At 56.6% G+C, this 22,511-nt stretch overlaps 1 protein-coding gene across 4 annotated transcripts in view; it reads left to right on the forward strand.

Annotated features, from left to right (window-relative positions):
- The window catches only part of KCNN2 (potassium calcium-activated channel subfamily N member 2), a 317,533-nt gene that overhangs the window by 212,022 nt on the left and 83,000 nt on the right, over positions 1 to 22,511 (forward strand). For 2 of the 4 annotated variants that reach the window (XM_051834540.2, XM_051834539.2), the window contains 3 exons: positions 3,442 to 3,645; positions 4,310 to 5,541; positions 5,974 to 6,069. In XM_051834540.2, coding sequence (XP_051690500.2) covers positions 3,624 to 3,645; positions 4,310 to 5,541; positions 5,974 to 6,069 — 1,350 coding nt within the window. In that variant the 5' untranslated portion in view covers positions 3,442 to 3,623. Of the gene's footprint in view, positions 1 to 3,441; positions 3,646 to 4,064; positions 4,188 to 4,309; positions 5,542 to 5,973; positions 6,070 to 14,815; positions 15,124 to 22,511 lie in introns of those variants that run through there. The other 2 variants (XM_051834542.2, XM_070076013.1) reach the window with 2 other exon arrangements.

A 22,511-nucleotide genomic window follows, 5' to 3' on the forward strand; every position in this document is an offset into this window, starting at 1 on the left:
TGTGTGTGAGGGTGTGTGTGGTTGTGTGAAGATATGTTTGTGAGAGTAGCGTGTGTGAGGATTTGAGTGTGAGGGTCTGTGTGGTTGTATGAGAATATGTATGTGTGTGAGGGGTATATGTGAGGATATGTGTGTGAGGATGTGAAGGTGGAGGTGTGGGTGTGAGCAAGTGTGTGTGTTGAGGTAAGTGTGAGGATGTGTGTGAGGTATGTGTGAGGGTATGTCTATAAGGATATGTGTGTGAGTGTGTGTGTGAGCATGTGTGAACATTGTGTGAAGGTGTGTCTGGGGTGTGTGCAAGGGTTTATGTGTGTGTGTGAGTGAGGATGTGTCAGTGATGTGAATGAGGGTGTTTGTGTGAGGGTGTATGTGTGTGGAGTATGTGTAATGGCTTATGTGTGTGTGAGGGAATGAGGTTATGTGTGTATGAGGGTGTGTGGTTGTGTGAGGGTATATGTGTGGTGAAGGCATATGTGTGTGTGTGTGTAAGGGTTTGGATGTATGTGAGGCTGTGTGTGGGGATGGTGTATGTGTATGAGGGTATATGTATGTGGGTGTGGGTGGGTGTGAGGGTGCAGGGTCTGTGGGAGTGAGAGAAAGTGGGAGCATGTGAGGAGGAGGATGTGTGTGTTTGATGGTGTGTGGGTGTATGAGGATCTAGGTGTGTGAAGGTGTGTGTGTATGTGTGAGGGTGGAGGGGCTGTGCAAGTAAGGGGGAGAAGCGAGCAAGTGAGGAGGAGGGTGTGTGTGTAGTTGTGTAAGGATGTGTGTGCATGACAGTATGTGGTTGTATGAGGGTATAGGTGTGTGAAGATGTGTGTATGTATGAGGATATATGGGTGTGTGAGGGTGTGTGTGTGAGGATGTGTGTGTGAGGCTGTGTGTATGACAGTATGTGGTTGTGTGAGGATATAGGTGTGTGAAGGTGTGTGTGTGAGGATGTGTGTGTGTATGATATATGGGTGTGTGAGGGTGTGTGTGTGTGTATGATATATGGGTGTGTGAGGGTGTGTGTGTGAGGATGTGTGTGAGGCTGTGTGTATGACAGTATGTGGTTGTGTGAGGATATAGGTGTGTGAAGGTGTGTGTGTGAGGATGTGTGTGTGAGGATATGTGTATGAAAGTATGTGGTTGTGTGAGGGTACGTGTGTGTGAGGGTGTGTATAAGGGTTTATGTGTGTAGGACAGTGACTGTTGTAGGCCATAAAGAAAAGATGTAATTTCTACCAAAACCACGGTGCTGGAAATCCAGAGACTTAACTGATGGGAGGTGGGAAGCTTTGTGTGGGCGAGGATGACCTCTGGTGTTAATCCAGGGAATTCCAGCACTTGCCGCGCTTTGTGGAGGGAACAGCTCAGACGCCGTTTTCTGCACGCTCTGCACGCTCACCGCTGGTCGCTGCAGGCCCTTGATTTGCGTCCTTTCTGTAAAGCTTCCCGCATTTCCTCCCTCCCTCCTCCCCTCCTCACGCTCACAATGTAACTGGAGAGCTCCCACGTGCAAAGCCGTGGCCACGTGCAAGACTGTGGCTGTGGCTGTAACTGTCAACCTTGCATGTTCGTGTGACCCCACAGTCCCACCCAGGAAAAAACAAGCAGAATACGGCATGCCTGTTCTTAAGGTCCACACAGGAACTTCTGCAGTGGACCCCATCAAAACCTGGTCGTGTAGGGTGCGCCAGACTCGGAGGGAAACACGGAGTTGCCGGCTTCGTATTTTGGGTTTCCCTCGTCATGCTGACGGTCATCCCGCTCTCCGAGTGCAGACGCGTGTTGGCCAGATGGATTTCTGAGTGCATGTGTGATCAGATTCCTTTAGGGAAAAGGGGTGGGGTCTGATTGGCCTGCTGTTTTCCCTCTGCAAAAATCATGTCTTGGGAGCTTTTCCCGCAGTGCCGGCCGGGCTGAGTGCTGCTGTGCGGGTTTGGGGTTGGCAGTTCCACGTGCTGTGGGCTCGGTCCTGCGTGTCTTGTGTGTTGCTTCCTCCCTGGGGGACCTCAGGAAGCCTGAACGCTGTGGACCGCAGTCTCCGGCTTCCATTCGCTGTCTGGCAGAGGCAGTTGGGCACAGAGCGTGCATCTGCTGTTTTTCTTAAGACATTTTATTAACTCTAGAAATGTATGTCTCATTGAGTGCTGGTAACTGCGTTGATACTGGAGAGGGAGGTCTGTGTCATCTTCCAGGGAAACGTATCTACCTGCTTTTAAGGGTTTAGATTTGTAAGGGTGGGTCATTTTCTCCCAAGCGGGTAGATAGAGCAGCTGGAAGGAGGTTGTAACATTTGTCTGGATGGGCTAACAAAGGTTTGATGGATTTTCTGCTTGGTGAATTTCTTTTCTTTCCTTTTTTTTTTTTTTTTTTGATGTATTAAATTTGAAAGGCATATGAGAGAGAGAGAGAGAGAGAGAGAGAGATCGATCGATCTTGAATCTGCTGGTTCGCTTCTCAAATGGCTGCACCAGCCTGGTCTGGGCCAGTCTGAACCTCAAGGCCCCAGACTCCATCTGGGACTCCCACGTGGGCAGCATTTGGGCCAGCGTCAGTGCCTTCCCGGGGGCATTGGCAGGAAGCTGGACTGGAAGTGGAGCAGCTGGGACTAGAACCAGTGCTGGGAAGCTGGGTCTCAGGAGGTGGCTTAATCTGCCTCGCACCACCATCCCGGACTTGAATTTCCTTTCTGACCAGGAACTGAATAGCTGCTTCCCAAATTCACCAAGAGTCATGATTCAGAGCAAGTTTTATTGACGATTTGGGGACTACAACCACCCCTGCCCCTTTATAATAGCCGGTAAACAAGATGCCCTAGGATCCTATTCTGGCAGAGACCACGGCGATTCCAGTCCTGCCCGCACTGCTCCCCCCAGGCACCAACGCCACTCCCTGCCCTTCTCTTCTGGGTCTGTTGCCTTCGCGTCCTAAAATGAATTATTCACTCAATGGCACCGAGAACTCCCACGCCGGCTCCCTCCCCCCTCTCCCCCAGGCCCTTTCCAGGGCAGCAACCTGGGGCAGCGCCTAGCAGAATATCAAGAAATTGGATCCCGCTGCGAACTCCACTTACCTAATGAGGGCGATCCGCTTTCACACTAACGTCTGGGTCTAATTATCTTCATTGCTATCACACACGAAAAAATGGCACTGCAGACCCGCAGTTTACCACGCAAACGAATGGCTGGCCAATCGCTAGTTCTGGGGGAGACGGGGATTCCAGTTCACAAAGAAATGCGAACGTGGGGACCCCCGCCGCTGTGTGTCATGGCGCCCGACCTCAGCGCGCACCACTTGGTGTTTTCGGGGGATGCACACAGAAAGCACCATCCTCCCTGTGTCCAGCAAACCCGCGGCCTGCCCGCTGCGCTGCCGCTCAGTCATCCCCGAGCCGGGCAGCAGGGCGCTCGCGTGGCGCGCCGGTGACCCGCCTTTGCTGTGTGTCCGCTACAGGTGAGGAGGAGGACGAGGACGAGGAGCCCACGAGGAGCTGGCGGCCCGCGGCCCGAGCAGCCCCAGACCCGCAAGCGAGCCGCCTGCCCACGGCCGGAGCAGCCCGCGGACCCAGCCCCTGCGGCCGCCGGTGACCCTGAACGCCGACGTCGGGAGCTGGCGGCTGGGGGCGCCAGCCCCTCATGTTCCGCAGCAGGCGCGCATGTGAGCGGGCGGTGGCGGGGAAAGCCCTCCGCCCCCGCCGGGGGGACCCGGGAAGCCCGCGCCGGCCCCGCCCGCGGACGCCGGGGATCCCCTCCCCCGGCCCCGCCCGGGCGCGCACGGTTAACCCTTCCCTCGCCTCGGCTCGCCGGGCCAGAGCGCAGCGCGGCCGCTGCCGCCCGCCCGCCCGCGGATCCCAGAGGCTGCGCCCGTAGCGGCCGAGCCTAGACGCCGCCACGCGGACCCAGCCGCTGTCCCCTCTCGGAGGGGGCGTGCGTGGGGCGAGGGGGCGGCTGCATCGCCGCTCAGGGGCGTAAGGAAGCGGGAGCGGGCCGGGCTCCGCACGGGCTCCGCCGCGCGTGCCCATGGCCGGGGTGGCCCGACGCGCTGCAGTGCAGGGCGCAGGTGGCCAGGGCAGCGCGCCCGGCCCCGGGCAGGGGGCGGCGGCCAGGGCGCGCCTCCCGTCTCGGTCGCCCCCGCAGCACGGCCGCAGCGCACGGGGGCTCCCGGCGCCCGACAGGGCCCGGGGCGCTCCGGAGCAGCAGGTGGGTCCCGGCGAGCGGGCGGCCTGGTACGGGCCGGGCGTGCGCCCCGAGGCTTCCCCCGTTAGACCCCCTCCCCGGCCCCCCGCCGCCCGCCGCCGCCAGCTCGGTCTCGGTCCCCGCAGGTGATGTCATGCCCATTGTTTTGGTGCGCCCAGCCAATCGGACTCGCCGCCTGGATTCTACCGGAGCCGGCATGGGCCCTTCCTCGCACCAGCGGCAGGAGTCCCCGCTCCCGACCATAACGCATTGCGCAGGGTGCACCACCGCCTGGTCTCCCTGCAGCTTTAACAGCCCTGACATGGAAACCCCATTGCAGTTCCAGCGCGGCTTCTTCCCGGAGCAGCAGCCGCCGCCGCCGCGCTCCGCGCACCTGCACTGCCAGCAGCCGCCGCCGAGCCAGGACAAGCCGTGCGCGCCCTTCGCGCCGCTCCCGCACCCGCACCACCACCCGCACCTGGCGCACCCGCCGCCCGGCAGCGGCGGCAGCAGCCCATGCCTCCGGCGCAACAGCTGCGCCTCCTCCGGGCCCGCGGCGGCGGCGGCGGCGGGGGCGGGGGATAACCTGTCCCTGCTGCTCCGCGGCTCCTCGCCCGGCGGCGCCCTGCGGACCCGCACCTCCTCGCCGCTGTCGGGCTCGTCGTGCTGCTGCTGCTGCTCGTCGCGCCGGGGCAGCCAGCTCAGCGTGAGCGAGCTGACGCCGTCCAGCCATGCCAGTGCGCGCCGGCAGCAGCCCGCGCCGCAGCCCGCGCCCGCCGCGCAGTCCCCTCTGTGCCTCCGCCTGCAGCTCGCCGCCAGCCCCACGGGCAGCCTGGGCAGCCTGGGCTCCGGGCCGCCGCTCGCGCACCACCACCACCACCACCACCACCAGCACCCCGCGCCCCACCAGCACCCCGCGCCCCAGGCGCGCCGCGAGAGCAACCCCTTCACCGAAATAGCCATGAGCAGCTGCAGGTACAACGGGGGCGTCATGCGGCCGCTCAGCAACTTGAGCGCGTCCCGCCGGAACCTGCACGAGATGGACTCGGAGGCGCAGCCCCTGCAGCCCCCCGCTCCCGGCGCCGGCGGCGCGTCCTCCCCGTGCGCCGCGGCCGCCGCCTCGTCGCCGGCGCCCGAGATCGTGGTGTCCAAGCCCGAGCACAACAACTCCAACAACCTGGCGCTGTACGGGGCGGGCGGCGGCGGCGGCCCCAAGCCCAGCAAGAAGAAGAACCAGAACATCGGCTACAAGCTGGGCCATCGGCGCGCCCTGTTCGAGAAGCGCAAGCGGCTCAGCGACTACGCGCTCATCTTCGGCATGTTTGGCATCGTGGTCATGGTCATCGAGACCGAGCTGTCCTGGGGCGCCTACGACAAGGTACACGCGCCGGCCGCTGCGGGGACCCCGGCGGGAGCGCCGGGAACGCCCAGGGGCGCTGCTGGGCAGCTCGGCGAGGACGCCAAAGTTCCCCGAGCGGTGCGCTGGGAGTCGGTGGGGACCACAGGCTGCGGTCGTGTCGGATGCCGGGTGGGGGTGGGGGGCGCCGCTGACCAGGAGCAGCGCTGGACTCCGAGGAACTTCCTCGCGGGGTTCACTGGCCGGGCGCGGCGCTCCGGGCGCGGACCCGGCCGCCCAGCCTTGCGCGCCCCTCGCTTAGCTCCGCGGACAAGGGGTGCCCCCCTCCATTCCCCGCACTCACACACACCCGCTTGCCCTGCTGCGAGCGCGGGTCCACCTGCGGGGACCACCCCATCTCCAGGGGCCCGGAGGGTGGGTTCTTAAAAGTGCTTGTGTCTGACTGTGTTGCAGGCGTCGCTGTACTCCTTAGCTCTGAAATGCCTTATCAGTCTCTCCACCGTCATCCTGCTCGGTCTGATCATCGTGTACCACGCCAGGGAAATCCAGGTAACAGGCTCTGCCGGCCGCGCAGCCTGCAGGAGCGCAGGGCGGCCCGGCTTCCTCCCCGGGCACTCGTGTCCTTGCCCAAGGCTGCAGGACACGCGGGGCTGTGTTCCTGGGTGAGCACCTGACCGGCCCTTCCAAGAAGTGGAAAACAACACGAGGCAGTGCCGCCTGGACACACGCAATGGTTTCTGGAATGTGTTTTAGCCCTGGCTGCCTTAGGTGGATCCGCCCCTTCACCTTAGGGGCAAGGGTTGTGTGTCCCTGCTTGACAAACCTGACCATGGCCGGTGACCCTCACGGGAGGTGTTGTCCCTCCACATTCTGCTGTAACTTTGCTTAGGGAAGAGGTAGCTAATAATTTCTATAAATAAGGTATGAGGAGCGTTCTGGCCCTTTCATACACCTAGACCCCGATGTTCTCTTAGGAAAAAATAACCTGTTCTAAGTGAAGAATACAGGTTCCTTATGCGTTGCCTAGTAGTCTGATTCTCAGCAAAAACATTACATGTTTTTTCCCCAGGTGTCATCTGAGAGTTGCAGCCCCAGCCCCCATGAGCTGCGTTCCCAGGGAATGCTTGTTTAGGTTAAATGCGGACGGAGCTCTATTCTTGGGTTTGGCGGTGAATCGCAGCGTCAGAATACTGGCCACAAAATTGACAGGTCATTTTGTTACTTGTTTGCTGCACTGTAGGCTTTGCACCATAGGCAAAGGAATAAGTTCTTAAATTAATAACTAGTTCTCAAAAATTAGATTGAGATTTTGCAGCTTAGGATTTGCAATGATGGATCTTGCTTGCTTGCTTTCTCTCTCTTTCTCTCTCTCTCTCTTTTTTTTTTTTTTTTTTAGGCTATGCTTGGATTTAAAACGGTGTGGAGGGCTCACCACTTAAGTAATTGAGTATTCATTTAAGTTACGCTACTTTAAGTTAGCGATTAGGAAATACATACTATGTAGGGAAGAAGCTAGCATTAAGGATTCCTCAAAGAAAACAGGGGCACGGATGACCCCAGGTGAGGAGGGGGACATTCCATTACCTTGCTCTTGTGTTGACACAAGGTTTGCAGAGTGTGTTTTCCAGGGGAGAGGTGAGGGGATGAGGATTAGGGAGATATAAAGGAATAAAGCCGCAGTTGCAAAACAAGGCACACGTTATTTAGATCTTTTAAAAATTGGGATTGTTTAAGCAGACCCATTTTTAGTTCAGTGCTGGTGATCTGGGGCTCTGGAGCCCATTTCCAGGGTTCTGAAGTGGGACTTTGACAGGACAAACACGGCTGCCGGTACCGAGGGCCAAGCAGGAAGGAAGAAGTTGGGGGTCCGGGGCCGTGGGCTCAGTCCGCAGGTGAGGAAGCTGGAGCCAGAGAGGTGAGCGCCAGTCAGGGGCAAAGCCAGCTCTAAGCCTGTGCCCCAGGCTGCCCCCCCCCCCCCCCGCACTGCTCTGCTACTGTCTGGCAGAGCCCAAAACACAGACAGACATGGCTCTGTCTGTGGTGTCCCTGTAGATCCGAAAGTCTGGTTTGTGACCTGTGTGTTCTGATGTGTTCTTATGTGTTTGACCAAATCAAGTCACTGAAGATGCGTCCTGCTGTTAGAGTGGTCTTGTGCGTTAAGCGTCAGCTTTCCTAGTGTTGCCCGTGAGGAAGCCAGTGTTTCTGGAGGAGGGTGTGTGTTGGTGTGGATCTCAAGAACAAGGTGTCTTGAAAACACTGACTTCTGAGAGTACTGAGAGAGCGTGGCAGGTTGTACATGGGATCCGCAGAGGGGCTGTGGGTGCCTGTCTCCTTCTAGAGAAATCGACCCTGTGTGAGAACCTGAAACCAATTAGGACCCGGGAAATCTCATGGTGGGCAGCGTTCTGTCCCTTGGTTCTTCCTGGAGACTGGGGTGGGGAGGTCTGCAGACGCGTGGGTGTGATGAGGGTCTCTGCAGACCTCGAGAGAGAGAGAGAAGAGAGTGGACCATTGGGGAATGAGTGCAGGGGCCTCCTTGCCTGTTGACTAGTGCAAACACTGCAAAATCTTGGGTTTTGTAAAAATTCAGGCCATTTTCCATGGTTTTTGGTTTCTGTTGAACCCGCCACAGTGAAGGGTAATTCCAAGATGGAGTCTCAGGTCTCTCTGGTTCTCTTGGGCACAGCTTCTTCCTCTCGGGGTCTTATGCAGTGGGGTTTCTCCCTGCGTTCTTATCCTGGCTGCCCTCCCAAGCAGGAAAGTGACATGGAAAGGGGGCTGTGAAGACCCTGAGCCGGGAGACAGCAGGGAGGCTGCAGCCTGCCCCTCTCTCGGGGAGTCCTGGGGGCGGGCCTGGCATGCGCTGAGTCGTGCCCCCCTTGGATGTCACCCCAGCATCACTGTCGGAGGTGCTGTTCTTCCTTGAAAAGTGTCAGGCTCCCGGGCGTGTTTTAGTTTAAAGCGTCCCAAATATAGTGGCTGCCCTTGGCTCGGGGAGCTCGGCAGGGGTTACGGCTGGCACGCAGAGCCTGTCCTTGGGTGCAGCACGTCCCCTAAAGCCACAGCCTCTAAGCTCTTTCTTAGCGTGTGAGTGTGGTGCTCGGCTCATGCCAGCTTCTAGCGGTTTCTGGTGCGTCATGTGGTTGCCCCTGCTCTCAGGGAATGTCAGGCGTTCCGCTGGCTCCCTGGCCCTCTGTCCTCTCTCTGGCGCTGTTATCGAAGCTTGGGGAGGTGCTGGCGTTTTTGTGGGGGGCTCGGAAGGGGAGTCAGGGTGACCTTTCATAAAATGTCTGTACTCGGTTCAGGTGAGTCACCGGGGGCCGTGGTGAGCACAGTTGAGGAAATTTCAGCTTTGGTGTCATTTTTCAGTACCAGAGACAGCTCAGTGCACACGGCCGTATCGCGTGCTCATTTCACTAATTACTTTTGCTCTTCACAACCGAAGGTGTAATCACTTTTTCTGTTAGAACGCTTACATAAAATTAGATTTCATGGTAGCAGGTTTCAGGAAGTAGATACCCCATCTTTTCCGACAGGTGGCCGTGCTTTCCAGAGTCATCGGTAAAGCCACCAGGTAGATAGGTGAATGGGCACATTCAGTCCACAAGCTCTAATAAATACATAGGGGTTGTGACCGTCGACAGTGAAGATGCCATCAGAGTAGTTCTTATTCAACATGGAAGGGTTGCTTGATAACAAGTGAGTCCCTTCTCCTCGACCAGTTTCAAGGTCATGGACTCACTGTCAGTAGAACCAAGGTAGGATTGCCGGATTTCCTTTCTTCGTTCCTATACCCGCAGTGGTGTGGGAGGTAGTTTTCTGATGGAATAAGTACCAGAGTTCAAGATCTTCAACATCGAAAACCTCTTTTTCTCGAGGGGGTTTTAGTGGGAAGAGTTGCTGGGTATTCTGAGATTGACAGGCACAGGTGCGAAGCTGGCAAAGGAGCCCTTGGGGCAGCCACCCTCTGTGCTTCTCCTGGGAGAATGGCAGGTGCCGTACTTTGAAATGGGAAACATTTTAGCTTCTCTCTGTTCTGTGGCTAAGAACATGATCACAGAGTAACCAGCTCTGGGGAGAACATTCTGATTTTTCTTCGATAACTTTTACAATGGGATAAGTGCTCCTGCCTTCTCCAGTTAGCTTTCCAGAGATGGACTCTACAGAGCTATGGCTGGAGAGGCTCCTGGTTGGAGAGGAGTGCCTCTCCAACCCCCTGGCTGCCTGCTTCCTATAGAGAACAAGTGGGTACTTCCAGACCCCACAGAAAATGCCGTCTATAGTTGTTACTCTTGCCAGTGAAACAACAAATACAGTAACAGTCAGTCTGACAGCCCCGAGAAGTTTCTTGCCTGCCTCTCAGATGTCCCCACTCTGGCCTTTCTTACGTATCCTTCCAGAATCTCGAGAGTGATTATTTAGATGTTTATATACGCACTTACTCTGCTTTTATTCCTTCTTAGATTTCGGAGGTCTGCACCCCTGGAGGCAGGGAGACCTGTCGCATTCTTTCTCAGCAGGTGCACTTCATCCTGTCCAGGGATGCTCTGTGGGTTCCCGTGCCAGCCCTGTGCTGCGAGCTGCCCGGCAGCTGGGAGCTGTTGCAAACGATGCTAAGATGTTCCTGTTGGTTTTGCTTATCGTTAATGCTGTGTGTTAATTGCGATCCACCCATCAGGGGATGTACAGAGGGCAAACTCCCAGCAGTGGGGTTGCCGAGGCCGAGAGGGGTTGTGTGTTCAGGGAAGGGTGCTACTCACCGGCCCTTCAGGAATGCTGCAGAGTTTCGATTCCTGCTCCCCTACGTGTTGTTCCTCCATAGTGTGTGGCTGTCACAGAAAAGGAACTTATCTCTGGCTTTCTAAAGTCCGAGGTGTTTATTCGGAGAAGGGCTGCGTGAGGACAGAGCTTAGGGCCGCGCAGGCTCCCTGCCTGGATTCTGCGGTGTCTCCGCGGCGCGTGATCCGATCTGATCTGCTGGTACTTGCTTGCCACATTTTTACGGTCTGAGTTTGCAGAATCTGGAGGAGGTCAGTGAAACTGGAGGAAGCTGAAAACTTGGACTGGAGTTGAGGTCTCTGAGGGCGACTGTGAGAACCCTGCAGGCAGCGAGGTGGGAGTGGGCCTGGGGCGCCCACATGGCGCTGCCTGGAGGGTGACCTTGGCCTCTGGCTGAGGACGCAAAGTCTCTGTGCATGGCCTCCCTGCACTGGCCGTGCATTATTGATGGGTGCAGCACTAAATAAGTGATGGCGCCACAGGTACCCAGCAGACCAGCGGGGAGGGGACCCTGGGGCTCCCACTCATGGTTTCCTGCAGCCCCCTGCCCAGCTCCGGGCCATGTTTTGTGCACCTGGCTGATGGGCACCATGAGCTGGTATCTTCCCCAGCCTCATCTGGTGAGGTGGCCAGAGCCTGCCCTGGTGTAGCGGAGGGAATGCGGTGGTGTTGGGCTTTTTTGAGGGAGTTTCTGCTCCTTAGGAACTCACACAGCATTGGAGAGCGTATTCCAAGCCAAAGTTCTCTCAGAATTCTGTGTATGAAACTGGAGAGGTTGGAGGGGACCCACCCTGCATGGCACCAGCCTGTGCATCACCCTGGGCACGGTGTCTGCTGGAACCGCCTCCTGGGGCTGACCACTCCTGTGTATGGCCAGCTCTGTGTCCCACTGCTCACCAGCTCTTACTTGTAGGAAGAATTTCCTTGTGCTGAGAGGGAGTCTGGCTTGTCAGCATTTTGAGCTCTGCTAATAGAGTAGGGACGAAGACAGCCAAGGTCTTCACCCCTAGGAGCCTGCATTCCAAGGGGGTTAAGGAAAGGGGAAAGGAAACAGTTCTTGGATGTACGGTGCTGCGAAGAGGGACACCCAGGGCTGAGACAGGAAGCTGGGGGTGGAGGTTTATGCACCAGGCGGGAGGTCACAAGGCGGTGACACACTCGGATGCAGAGGAAGAGAAGCAACTGGGGTCTGCAGGCTCTGCAGGGGCCACCCGTGCCCTGGCCGTGGGGCTGGGACTTTGCTGTCCTTACACGAAGAGAGCGAGCCAGCGTGGCCTGCACAGGGCCAGAGTGGCGCCCAGCAGGGCAGGGGCGCAGGGCCCTTGGGGTCCCACAGCACATCTGACAGCTCTGGGGAGAGGGTTCAGCAGCTGTGACATGGGTAGACAGTGCGTGCTCAGGTAGAGGCAAGGTGGGCTTGCTGGGGTGACAGGCCAGGGCTGGGCACGAGGCGTGCATGCGGTGTGGAGCTGCGAGGGCAAGGAGTCGGGAGTGTGTCTCCCACTGCTGTTGATGCAGGTGAGGACGTGGGCACTGAGGACAGGTCTGCTGGAAGTGGACACTGGGGTTCTCGGCACAGAAACTGTGTTTAAGCCCGCGGGAATGGATGGCATCACCGAGAGCTAGCAGAGAGAATCGCTCATCCCACAGCTCCAGAGAGGGAGTCAAGGAGACGGGCAGCTCCTGGGGTGGCCTCAGCCCGAGGGGCCGACGGCCGGCACAGTGCCTGGGGCCGAGGTGGCTGCTGCCGGCCTATGGCGGATCTGTCAAGTCGGAGGTCCCCTCTGATCTGGGGGAGCTGCTGGGGGGGGCTGTGGCAGAGGCAGAGCTGTGCTGTCGTTTCCCGTGTTGTAGGATGAACGGGGTCCCCCCTCGCAGGATCACACAGCAGCCGTTCCAGCGTGGGTCCAGTCTGCCTCGACGCTCTCCTGCTTAGACAGTGCGCAGTCCCTGGGCGTCCGTGCCCCGTCCTCCTCCTGGGTCTGCTGCGTGTGCTGGAACTCTGAGGGAGGAAGTGAGGCATGCCTCGTGCTCAGAGGAGTCGGGACCTCCCAGCGGGCCTGCCGCCTCCTTCCATGGAAGCGTGGCTTTCCCCTGGCGGCCTCGCGGGAGCTGTCGCCAAGTGACACTCGGGAAACTGAGTGTTTACTTCTCCATCTACCAACCCCGCTCGGTAGCATCTTGGTGTCGGCCAGCCGTCACCATTGCTTAGATCATCACTCTGAGGTTCCTTTGGCAAGTCCTTGGAAGGTTTAGGAAGCTCTATGTGTGGACGGTCTCTGGGATGTGCAGATCTGTGGTTTCCAGCAGGTGCTGGGTTCTGCTTCTGAAATGCCATCCCCGTTAGCGGTGGGCGCCCCGTGAGTGTACCTGGCCTGGGCGGTGGAACTGTTGCCTAGCTCCGTGGCTGGGAGCTTGATCCGTGTGCCTAAGGAGCCCACACCCACAACACCGGTGAGCGAGGTGTTAGCTGTCCGCCCGTCCACACTGTTCGGTTTGGCTTCTGAAGTGACTTTGCCTCCACAAACCGCAGCTGCCCCAGCCCGTGTTTCCCTGGTTTCACAGGGATGGGGGCACTCGGGCCTATGGGGGCCGTATAAAGCCTGGAAAATCAGGCCTGGCCCTGCCGCATAACCACAAGCGGCTCTTGGAATCCAATGACTCTATTGCAGGCTAATGTATGAGCTGAAAACTTTGCATGGGCCTGCAAATGAGGTTATAAATACCAGGTGGCCCTTGGAAGAAAAAAAGTACCCCATACCACCCTGACAGCCAGGTGGACAGCCTGACGCCCTCTGCAGTCCACGCCTTCTCCGTGGACAGCGGTGCCATCTCCCAGTCCGTTCACGGCCCCAGGACGTGGCATCGATCTGACCACTTTAAGGAGTTCTCTTGGGGGCTTCCTGATCAAATGAGGTTTCTCTAAAGATTTCTGTTTTTTCCCATCTGGATTACACAGTTAATAGCTATTCATGTTGGAAACATGGGAAAGCATGCAGAGGGCTAGGAATCGTCTAATTTTGCCTGAAGAAGCTTATGATTCATGTGATGCTAATGTTATTCATAGCGTTCTTACGTGTAATAGACATGGTGCTTGCTGTGTAACTATATAAGGAAATTTTATATTCTGCCCGTGTAAACTCCTGTTGCTTTTCCAATAATTTTAAATATTATTCTCCTTTATTTGAAAGACAGAGTTAAAGAGGGAGGTAGAGAGAAACAGAGAGAGACATCGATCTTCCATCTTCCCCAAATGACCGCAACAGCCAGAACTGAGCTGGTCTGAAGTCAGGAGCCAGGAGCTTTTTCCAGGTCTCCCACGTGGGTGCAGGGGCCAAGGACTTGGGCCGTCTTCGACTGCTTTCCAGGCCATAGCAGAGAGCTGGATTGGGAGTGGAGCAGCCAGGACTCAAACTGGCACCCATATGGGATAGCCCTGCAGGTTAGGGCTTTAACCTGCTGTGCCCCCAATGAAATTTTCTTTTCTTTTTTTTTTTTTTTTTTTGACAGGCTGAGTTAGACAGTGAGAAAGAGAGAGAGAGAAAGAGAGAAAGGTCTTCTTTTTTCCGTTGGTTTACCCCCCATGTGGCTGCTACGGCTGGTGCGTCACGGCCGGTGTGCTGCACGGATCCGAAGCCAGGAGCCAGGTGCTTCCTCCTGGTCTCCCATGCAGGTGCAGGGCCCAAGCACTTGGGCCATCCTCCACTGCACTCCCTGGCCACAGCAGAGAGCTGGACTGGAAGAGGGGCAACCGGGACAGAATCCGTCGCCCCGACTGGGACTAGAACCCGGGGTGCTGGCGCCACAGAAGGAGAATTAGCCTAGTGAGCCGTGGCGCCAGCCCACCAATGAAATATTCTTAATATCTGAAAGTTTTTTCCGACAAGTAAATGTTACCAATTTAATCCTCGGACACTTTGGAATGATGTATTTAGTGTGACTTGCCTCATGAACACTGTTGCTGGTGAGCTTGAGCGACGGTCACTGATGATTCCCGAGGATGAGCTCTGCTGAGGGGGAGCTCGTTCTGTTCCTGCGCATCTTGGTTTGTAAAGTTTGTATCACTCGTTCTGCTTTTAGAAGCCCTTCCTTAAACCAAGCCCTTGCTGTGGTCTGCGGTGCCCGGGCCCAGCGTGGCACCTGGGATCCCGGTGCTGAGTGGCGTTGGTCTGGGCACTGGCCTCTCTGTCGTCTCCTGCACCTGCTGTTTCTCCATTGTCCTGGGTTTCTCATTTGGGCTCACCAGGTTTGTAAAAGGGTGTCCCTATTTAGTAACTGCAGGTTTTATAGGAACAAGATGAGCACAGTTTCGGAAGAGACCTCTGTCTGCAGATCCCCGGGCCTCTTTTGTATCCCGGGAAGCTGTACAAAGCCTGATTTCTGGATTCTTCCCGTAGACCATTCTCAGCAGAACGTTCGGACTCCTCTGGACTGTGTACTGTTTTGCGACACAGTCTCGTGGCTGCTCGCGGTGCCCCTGGAGCCAGGCCGTCTGGGCCGAGTCCCAGCTCTGCTACTAATTAGCTGTGCGACCTTGGCCAGGTGGCCTTGTCTCTGAACTCGAGGTGCCTTGTCTGTGTTTGGGGAGCAGAGAGACTTCAGCTGGAGATGAGGATTACGTGAATTACCACACGCAGAGCGCCGAGAGCTCGCGGAGGCTGGACCTGCCGGCTGCTCACCGTGCTTTGCTCCTTTGCCGTTTGCTGGTGTGGAAGCGAAGGAATTAGAACCCAGCCCCTCTGGCCTGGGGGATCACTCAGTTTTTTTTTGTTTTTTCTTTTTTTTTTTCCTTTTCTTAGCAAACTTAGGAATCAGAAAAAAAAGGTGGGCATCTGAAGGCTGCTCGTTATCTGTTAATCTAGGGTGTGTGCATGTGCGCAGCCTACGTATTTTTAAATAAAACCTTTTGATCTCTGGGAAGGACAGCCTTCAAAACAAGCAGGCGGAGCAGCCCCGGAAGCAGCCCGAGCCCGCTGGGAGCGAGTTGTCTGTCGCAGGGCGAGGTGGTGGCCGTGGCCGACAGGTTTGCCATCCGGGATCCCGGAGTGAATGTTGAGATCCTCCCGATGACATTACAGATGTTACGGCTGCGCTTTTCACCAAAACGGCCGTTTCCTCCCGAAACCACCTTAGGCGTTGAGGCTGGAAGCGTGGCTCCGAGAGGGCCCGGCTCATTCCTGCAGGCGTCGCAGGTGACGGCAGCTCGCCCGCTAATTAGGGCCCTGGTGACTGAGCGGTTACAGGAGAAGCTCTGGAGTGAGCAGAAGCAGTAATTGGATGATGGAAAGTTCTGGAGGGCGGGTGTGGGCCGTGTGGTTGGCTCTGCTGCCTGGGCCGTTCACTGTCCACTGTAGCTCTCTGCGGTGGGTGGAGGAGGCGCCTTTTCTCCTCAAGTTGTGACTTTCCTGGGCTGGACTCCCTCCAGTGGGAGTTGGCGCGGTGTGCCGCCACCCCGAGCACAAGGCTGGTGGTGGTCGGAGAGAAGCAGTCAAGACTTGCCTGCGTAAGCCTGACACCTGCCATCTTGAGACGGCCTTGGTGGTTGGTTGGCTTTGTGTCTGGGAGCTTGCATGTGCTCTCCTGCTTCTCTTAAAATGCTCGTGGGCCGAGCTGTGCTTGTGCCGGCCTCCAGCCTTGAACCGTGAGCCACTGCCCCGTGAGCTTCGGACCTTGCCTTTTGTACCGCAGGGCACGTCGGGATGCAGGCCAATGCCGAGTCGTGTGGACAGGCGCTAGCAGCCTGCACACTACGTCAGGAACGGGGTCTTTGCTTTCTTGAATGTTCTGAGTGTTTTTGCCCAGGCTTGTATTGATTGGCAATGGTCATCTGTTGATGGGAGTGCTTCCCAGTGATTTGACTATTGCAGTATGAGTGTCTAGCCTCTAAGGTTTGGTCACCGAGGTAGTCAGGAAGCCCCTTGCTTTCCGGGGACACGTGTGCAGCACTTGAGGTCGCTTTGGCACAGACACACTGAATTTGGGGGAGCAGCACCAAGTACTGCAGTGTGTGTGTTGTGGCTTTGGGGGACTGTTTTTCCTGGAATAGCATTGACTGCCATGAGGGCCAAAATCCACTCAGGGGCTGGTCCCCAAACTGTTTGTTACAGAGAGGCCAAGAGAAATTATATCCTAGCGTTGGGTTTATTTCTAAGTCGGAGGTCACGGAGATATTAAAAGCAGAGAGGAGGCCGGAGCGATGGCTGTGGCGTTCATGCTGGCTGTCTGATGCTTTGCCAAAGATGGATCCAGTGCTGCTAGACACCATCGAGCAGAACCAGCGGGGAGAACTTCATTTGTGTGGGATTAGCTGAAGGATTTCCAGACTAGAAGTGCGGATTTCTGGAAACCTGCTGTGGGTCATGTTCCACATAGGTCAGTCATCCCAACCTTGGGGCCAGTTCTCTGTCAGAGAGCAGGAATCTGTCCTTGGGGGTGACAGTAGCTGAAGATGCATCAGTTTAGTTACTTAGGGCAGTGGTTACTTCTCAACCCCCCCCCCCCCCCAGCTGATAATGTTACAAGTGTTACTGCTGTTGTTGAAAAGCATGGAAATTAGAATTTACTTCCTCCCCACTAGTATTTTAATCAGGAACCTCACTATTTGTTTTCAGATGTCAACATCAAAGAGGATATTTAATGACATTGTGTTAGGACAGGCATTTAAAATTCAAGCAGTAGTGATAGAAGCAGAAACTGCTGATATGCTTTTTGGGGCAAAGGGAAGCCCGTATCTGGGGATGAAAGCTAGTTTTTCTGTCGCCTTGCTTGGGAAGCGTGGGCTGGTGTGGATTTGCTCATGTACGAAGCTCCTCCTCCTGACAGCTTCTGTCTCCCGACCATGTACGTGTCTGACACGCTCTGTCCTTCCAGACAATTCTGCCTGGTTTTCCACTGTTGAGTTTTGGCCCTGGTCTGTGCTTCGCCTGGGAGGAGCCCCTCTGGGGCTTTGTCATGCTGGGCAGAGATCCCATCAACAGTGTACCACCCAGGAGCATCTCCTTGCAGGGCTGTGTGACCAGCCCCCGGGGAAAAGGGGCATGCAGTCAGGACTCTGCCCTCCAGAGACCACGGGCAGAGCTGCTGGGGGGGGCTACCCTGGGCAGCAGGGGGTCTTCTCTGCAGTGCAGATGTGGGAGCAGGGCCAGACCCCTCGCCAGGACCCCGTAAGGATGCACTGCTGTGTGGGGACGAAACTCAGCCAGTGGGGAGCAGGACTGGGAGGCGGCGGGGTGGGAGGGCAGGGCTGGGTCCCGGTGGGGCGTGCTCCAACTGCGAGCTCACCGTGAACTTGTCTCCTCCTCCACGCGTCCACCTCTCCCAGTGCCGTGAAGGGCCGGGACCTTCCCCTTGGGGTCCGAGCATCAATGAATTTCTCCCTTTTTCTTACACACAGCAAGATATGACCTTGAGAAAGAGTTTCTAGGGTGACCCTGGGGGCTCCCTCCTCCCTCCATGGTACTCTCCTGGGTGTTGCCGGGTGCACTCAGAAAACTCGCCCCTCCAGCCTCCCCAGCCTGGGCTCCTTTGGGAATACTCCCGGAGCGCACACTGTGTTCTGGGACTCCCAGGCCCTGCGTCAGGATTTCCCCACCTGCTCCTCACCCCAGGGGACGCGCCCCGGCTGCCGGGTGCTCTCCAGTGCCCTGGGGCGCATCGCACACAGGCATCGTCCTGGCCTCTTGCAGCCGTGGGGGCTGGTCCCTGTTATGGGTGGCACCGTGGGGAAGGCAGCAGGGTGCCATCTCCTGGGCCTGTCGCTATCCACAGGGTTTGGGGACAGCACAGGTTAGACCCCAGAGGGTGGTGTCAGAGGAGAGGCCTCGTGTGCTTCTGGGATGTGGCCCGGGCCGCGTGGAGAGCTCCGGCCCCAGATCTCGGCTCCGCCCTGTGCTGCCGTGAGGACAGTGTTTTGACGCCTCAGCCCTGTTCCCTTCCTCTGTGAAATGGAGCTGACGGCAAACCGAAGCCGTGCGGTGGTTCTGCAGATGCAGCCAGAGCAGGTCTGTGAAGGACCAGGGTGAGGCCAGGCAAGGTGAGGACAGTGTTTGCCATCGCTGCTCCTGGCTCGGTTTACCCAAGGCCAGTGGCAGACGTGTGTAGAGTAAGTTACTTGAGGGAGGCTCTCTGACAACCAGATACACAATAATGCTTTAATTGCCATGTGTTTTCTTAGTCTAGGGTAAATAAACTAAATAAACTTGTGTTTATTTCTGCTATAATGTCCTATGTTACTAAAGAAGTTTCTTTTGAAATTACTTGTATTTCAGGATGACTTTAAGTGTTAAAGTTAGATGTGAAATGAGCAGCAGTATCCTCAGGTGTTGGTTGAAATTATAGCAGAGCCTTAGGTCTGTTTGTGATTGTATCAACAGAAACTTCTCTTGGGGATTGGATCTAAAGTTTGGTGAAAACATTGGTGCGTCTGCGCAGCTTCCGTGGTGCTGAGTCTGGGAGGCACAGGAGATTCTGGGGGGCCATGAGAATCCAGGGGCACTAGCGGGGTGCAGGCCAGCGTGAGGTGTGTCTGCTGCTGGAACAAGGGACAGGACCCTCATCCTGGGGACATCCGCCTTCCCCCGAAATGATCCCACATCTTCCACTGTGACTGCCCTCTCCTGCCCTGCTCCTTGGTCTGTTTCCCTATTTATTTATTTACTTTCTTTCTTTCTTGAGAGAGAGAGAGCTTCCATCCAAATACCCACCACAGCTGGGACCGGGCCAGGCTGAAGTCAGGGCCTGGGGCTCAGTCTGGTCCTCCCACGTGGGCAACAGGGGCCCAAGCACCTGAGCCGTCACCGGCTGCCTCCCCGGGTGCGCATTACCGGGAGCTGGATCACGAGCGGAGCAGGACCTGGAACCGGGGCTCTCGTGTGTGGTGGAGTCCGCACCACAGTGCCCAAGCCCGCTGTGGCCTCTCTTCTTTCCCGGGCCCGGTCCTCCTGTGAAGGCTTTCTGGGCAGGTTTATCAAGGCAGAGCCCTGCATGTCTGCAGTGGATCCTCCCCGATGACGTCACACACTCTGCCCTCCCTCCTGTGCCCCTGGTGCTGCAGCCCCGAGTGCCCGGGCCTCCCCGAGTGTTTCCTGCGCCGGCTTTTCCTTATTAGAGGCGGTTTCACATCTTTTTGCCTCCCAGGCTGCAACACAAGCTGTCTCCTCACCGTCTGCCGTGTGGTGCATTTGTGGAACCAGTCTGGGAGGGGCAGGGCAGGAGCCCATGCCCACCTGTCGCCTGTCTCTCTTTCCCGATGGTGCTGGCTGGGGCCTTGCTGGGTGCTGGGCTAGGAGCTCTCTGCCCATGGTGCAGAGTCCTTTGAACACGGACACATGAGGTCATGTTCTTGGACCTGGACAGTTGAACTTGCCGAGAATGGCAGGCTGCCCCGTGGTTGCAGGTGGGCCGTGAGGAGGAAGTTCTCTCTTAGGTATGTTTCCTGTATTTTCATGTTGGTTCAGAAATCCGCTTTGAGAACGAGTGCGTGGTGGGCAGCCACTCGGGAGTCCCGGCACATGCTTGCTTGCTGTTTTCCGTGCCTTCTGGGGCTGCTAGCCTGTGTTCTGCAGCTCCCCAGTTATGTCTTAAATGGGACATCCACACTCGGGAACACCTGAGGAAGCGGCGGCCTCTGATCTTTGCCATGACACAGCACCAACAGACAGGTTTACTGCATGCACTGCCTTTCTGTCTGTGGTTGATACTCCCCAACCTGAACCCAAGTCAGCAGGGATCAGCGAGCAGGCCTCTGTGTGAGGACTGCTCTGCTGCAGAGGGCAGTCTCCATGCTGCGTGCACGTGTTGTGTGGTGTGTGTGTGTGTGTGTGTGTGTGATTGCATTAGGATCTCCATGTTGTGGTTGTGTGTGCACGTGTTGATGTGTGTGTGTGATAGAGTTAGGATCTCCATGCTGTGTGTGCACGTGTTGTGTGTTGTGTGTGTGTGTGATTGCATTAGATCTCCATGTTGTGTGTGCACGTGTTGGTGTGTATGTGATTACATTAGGATCTCCATGCTGTGTGTGCACATGTGTTGGTGTGTGCCTGGTGATCGCATTAGATCTCCATGCTGTGTGTGCACGTGTGTTGGTGTGTGCCTGGTGATCGCATTAGATCTCCATGCTGTGTGTGCACGTGTTGGTGTGTGCCTGTGTGGTTGAGTTAGGATCTCCATGCTGTGTCTGCACATGTTGGTGTGTGTGTGATTGCATTAGATCTCCATGCGTGTGTGCACATGTCAGTGTGTGATTGCATTAGGATCTCCATGCTGTGTGTGCACGTGTTGGTGTGTGATTGCATTAGGATCTCCATGCTGTGTCTGCACGTGTCAGTGTGTGATTGCATTAGGATCTCCATGCTGTGTGTGTGCACATGTTGGTGTCTGTGTGCCTGCTGACCACATCAGTGTCTCCTGGCTGTGTTTATGTGTGTGTTGCTGTGTCCAGTCTGGGGAAGCTCAGGTTGCTCCGCTCGGGAGCACCTGACCCTGATGCCTCTTTCTCCGGATGCTAGGGTGGAATACTGATTACTGGGACGCAGTCACTGGGCAGGATTGGTCTTCCTCTGTGAATCCAGCAGTTCTCATGTTCTGTGAGCGACATTTACACCCCTGGACCGTCTGCCATGAGACGTGGGCAGGGGCCTCTGTTCCAGTGACTGTCCATTCCTAGAAACTGATCTTGCCCAGGGTGAGCACCTCGGGGTGGGGGGGGCTCTCCAAACCCATGCGATTGCACCTGCCACGGTCAGAATTTCTCTCTCGGCTGTGGGTGTTTGAGGTCATGGCTTGTAAACTTGTCCAGGGAAGTTTTCTGTCGATGCTTGAATCTCCTTGAGTCGTAGATGAGGTTAGAGAGTGAATGCGAGCCTCAGAAAGGTGTTTTCCAGCTTTCCCAGGCCTGCAGCTGCACTCAGCCATGTGGGATCTTAGTGGAAGAGGTGTGTACTTGGATTTTGTGCAACGAGTTTGTGTCCCCTGTGCTTGAGTTCACCTTTGCTGCCTCCCGTGGGCTCCCCTGTGTGGATGCTGTGTTCTTACCCTCCTCTCATTCCTGCAGTTTTCTGTGGTTCTCAGAGCGGTGGTGAAGATGGGAAAGCAATCCCGCTCAAGCCCTGTGCTGCAAGGCGGCCTGCCTGAGGGTGCACACGGTCTTAGGGGGAAGCGCACAGCACTGGCTGTGCCCCTTAGTGCTTGGGAGTGGACACAGCTCTGGACGGAAGACCACAGACAGGACTCAAGAGGGAACTTACTGTGCAGTATAAATTAAAGTCACAATAGCTTAGCTGCAGGCTGCCTGGCTGTTCTTTGAGAGGAGGAAATAATTTTATGTATGCAAATAACCTGCAGGTATGGACAGCCCCTGGGAGAAAGCCCTGTGCGCGGGGTCTTGTGCACACTTGGTCTCCTCTCGTCTGCGTGTGCTTCTTCCTCAGCCTGTGAGCCGCAAGGCCATGTCACATCCCCGTCTGTGAAGTCACAGATCCTTTGCTGTCAGGTGTGATGTCATCTGGGGTGGACCAGAGAAGTGGCACCCCATGTTAGGAAGTGAAGCACCCGCTCTTGGAGAACTCGGGGTGTGCACACGTTGGGCTTACTGTACGGCGTGTGAGAGAAGCAGTTCCCTTGGGTTTCTCGGTGGGCTTCCTCCCGTTCAGTGCAGCATTTCCAGGGGACTGTGGCTGAACCATCTTATCCATAATTAATTGTTCCATAAACTACGTTCCCTTTCGGCTTCTGCGTCTGAGACCACAGGGCTGGGATGCGGGCCAGTGCTCAGTCCTCCACGAGAGTGGAGTCGGGGGGGACGAGAGCTGGTGACTGTGCGGAGGCCGCGGTGCCGGGAGTCTGGGCTGGAGCTGTGCGCTCCTGGGATGCCTGTCGCAACTGCAGTTCAGGTCCGACCGCGTCATTGAGGCACGTCTCTGGTGCGGCTGTGCAGTCGCCAGGGCAAGTGTCACGGAGCAGGCACGGAGCTCTCGCACTCCCTGCGTCAGTCCGAGGTGTGGGGCGGGTGTTGCACAGGGCTCACTGACCCTGCCTGTCTGGAGCATAGTGTTGAGGGGGACTCTTATTTTTTAAAACAAGATTTATTTTATTTATCTGGAAGGCAGAGCTAAAGGGAGAGAAACAGAGGTCTTCCATCCACTAGCTCACTCCCACAAGTGGCTGCAATGGCCAGGGCTGGGCCAGGCCAAAGCCAGGAGCTTGGAACTCCATCC

This window comes from Oryctolagus cuniculus, chromosome 6, assembly GCF_964237555.1.
Source record: "Oryctolagus cuniculus chromosome 6, mOryCun1.1, whole genome shotgun sequence".
NCBI classification, from domain to species: domain Eukaryota; kingdom Metazoa; phylum Chordata; class Mammalia; order Lagomorpha; family Leporidae; genus Oryctolagus; species Oryctolagus cuniculus.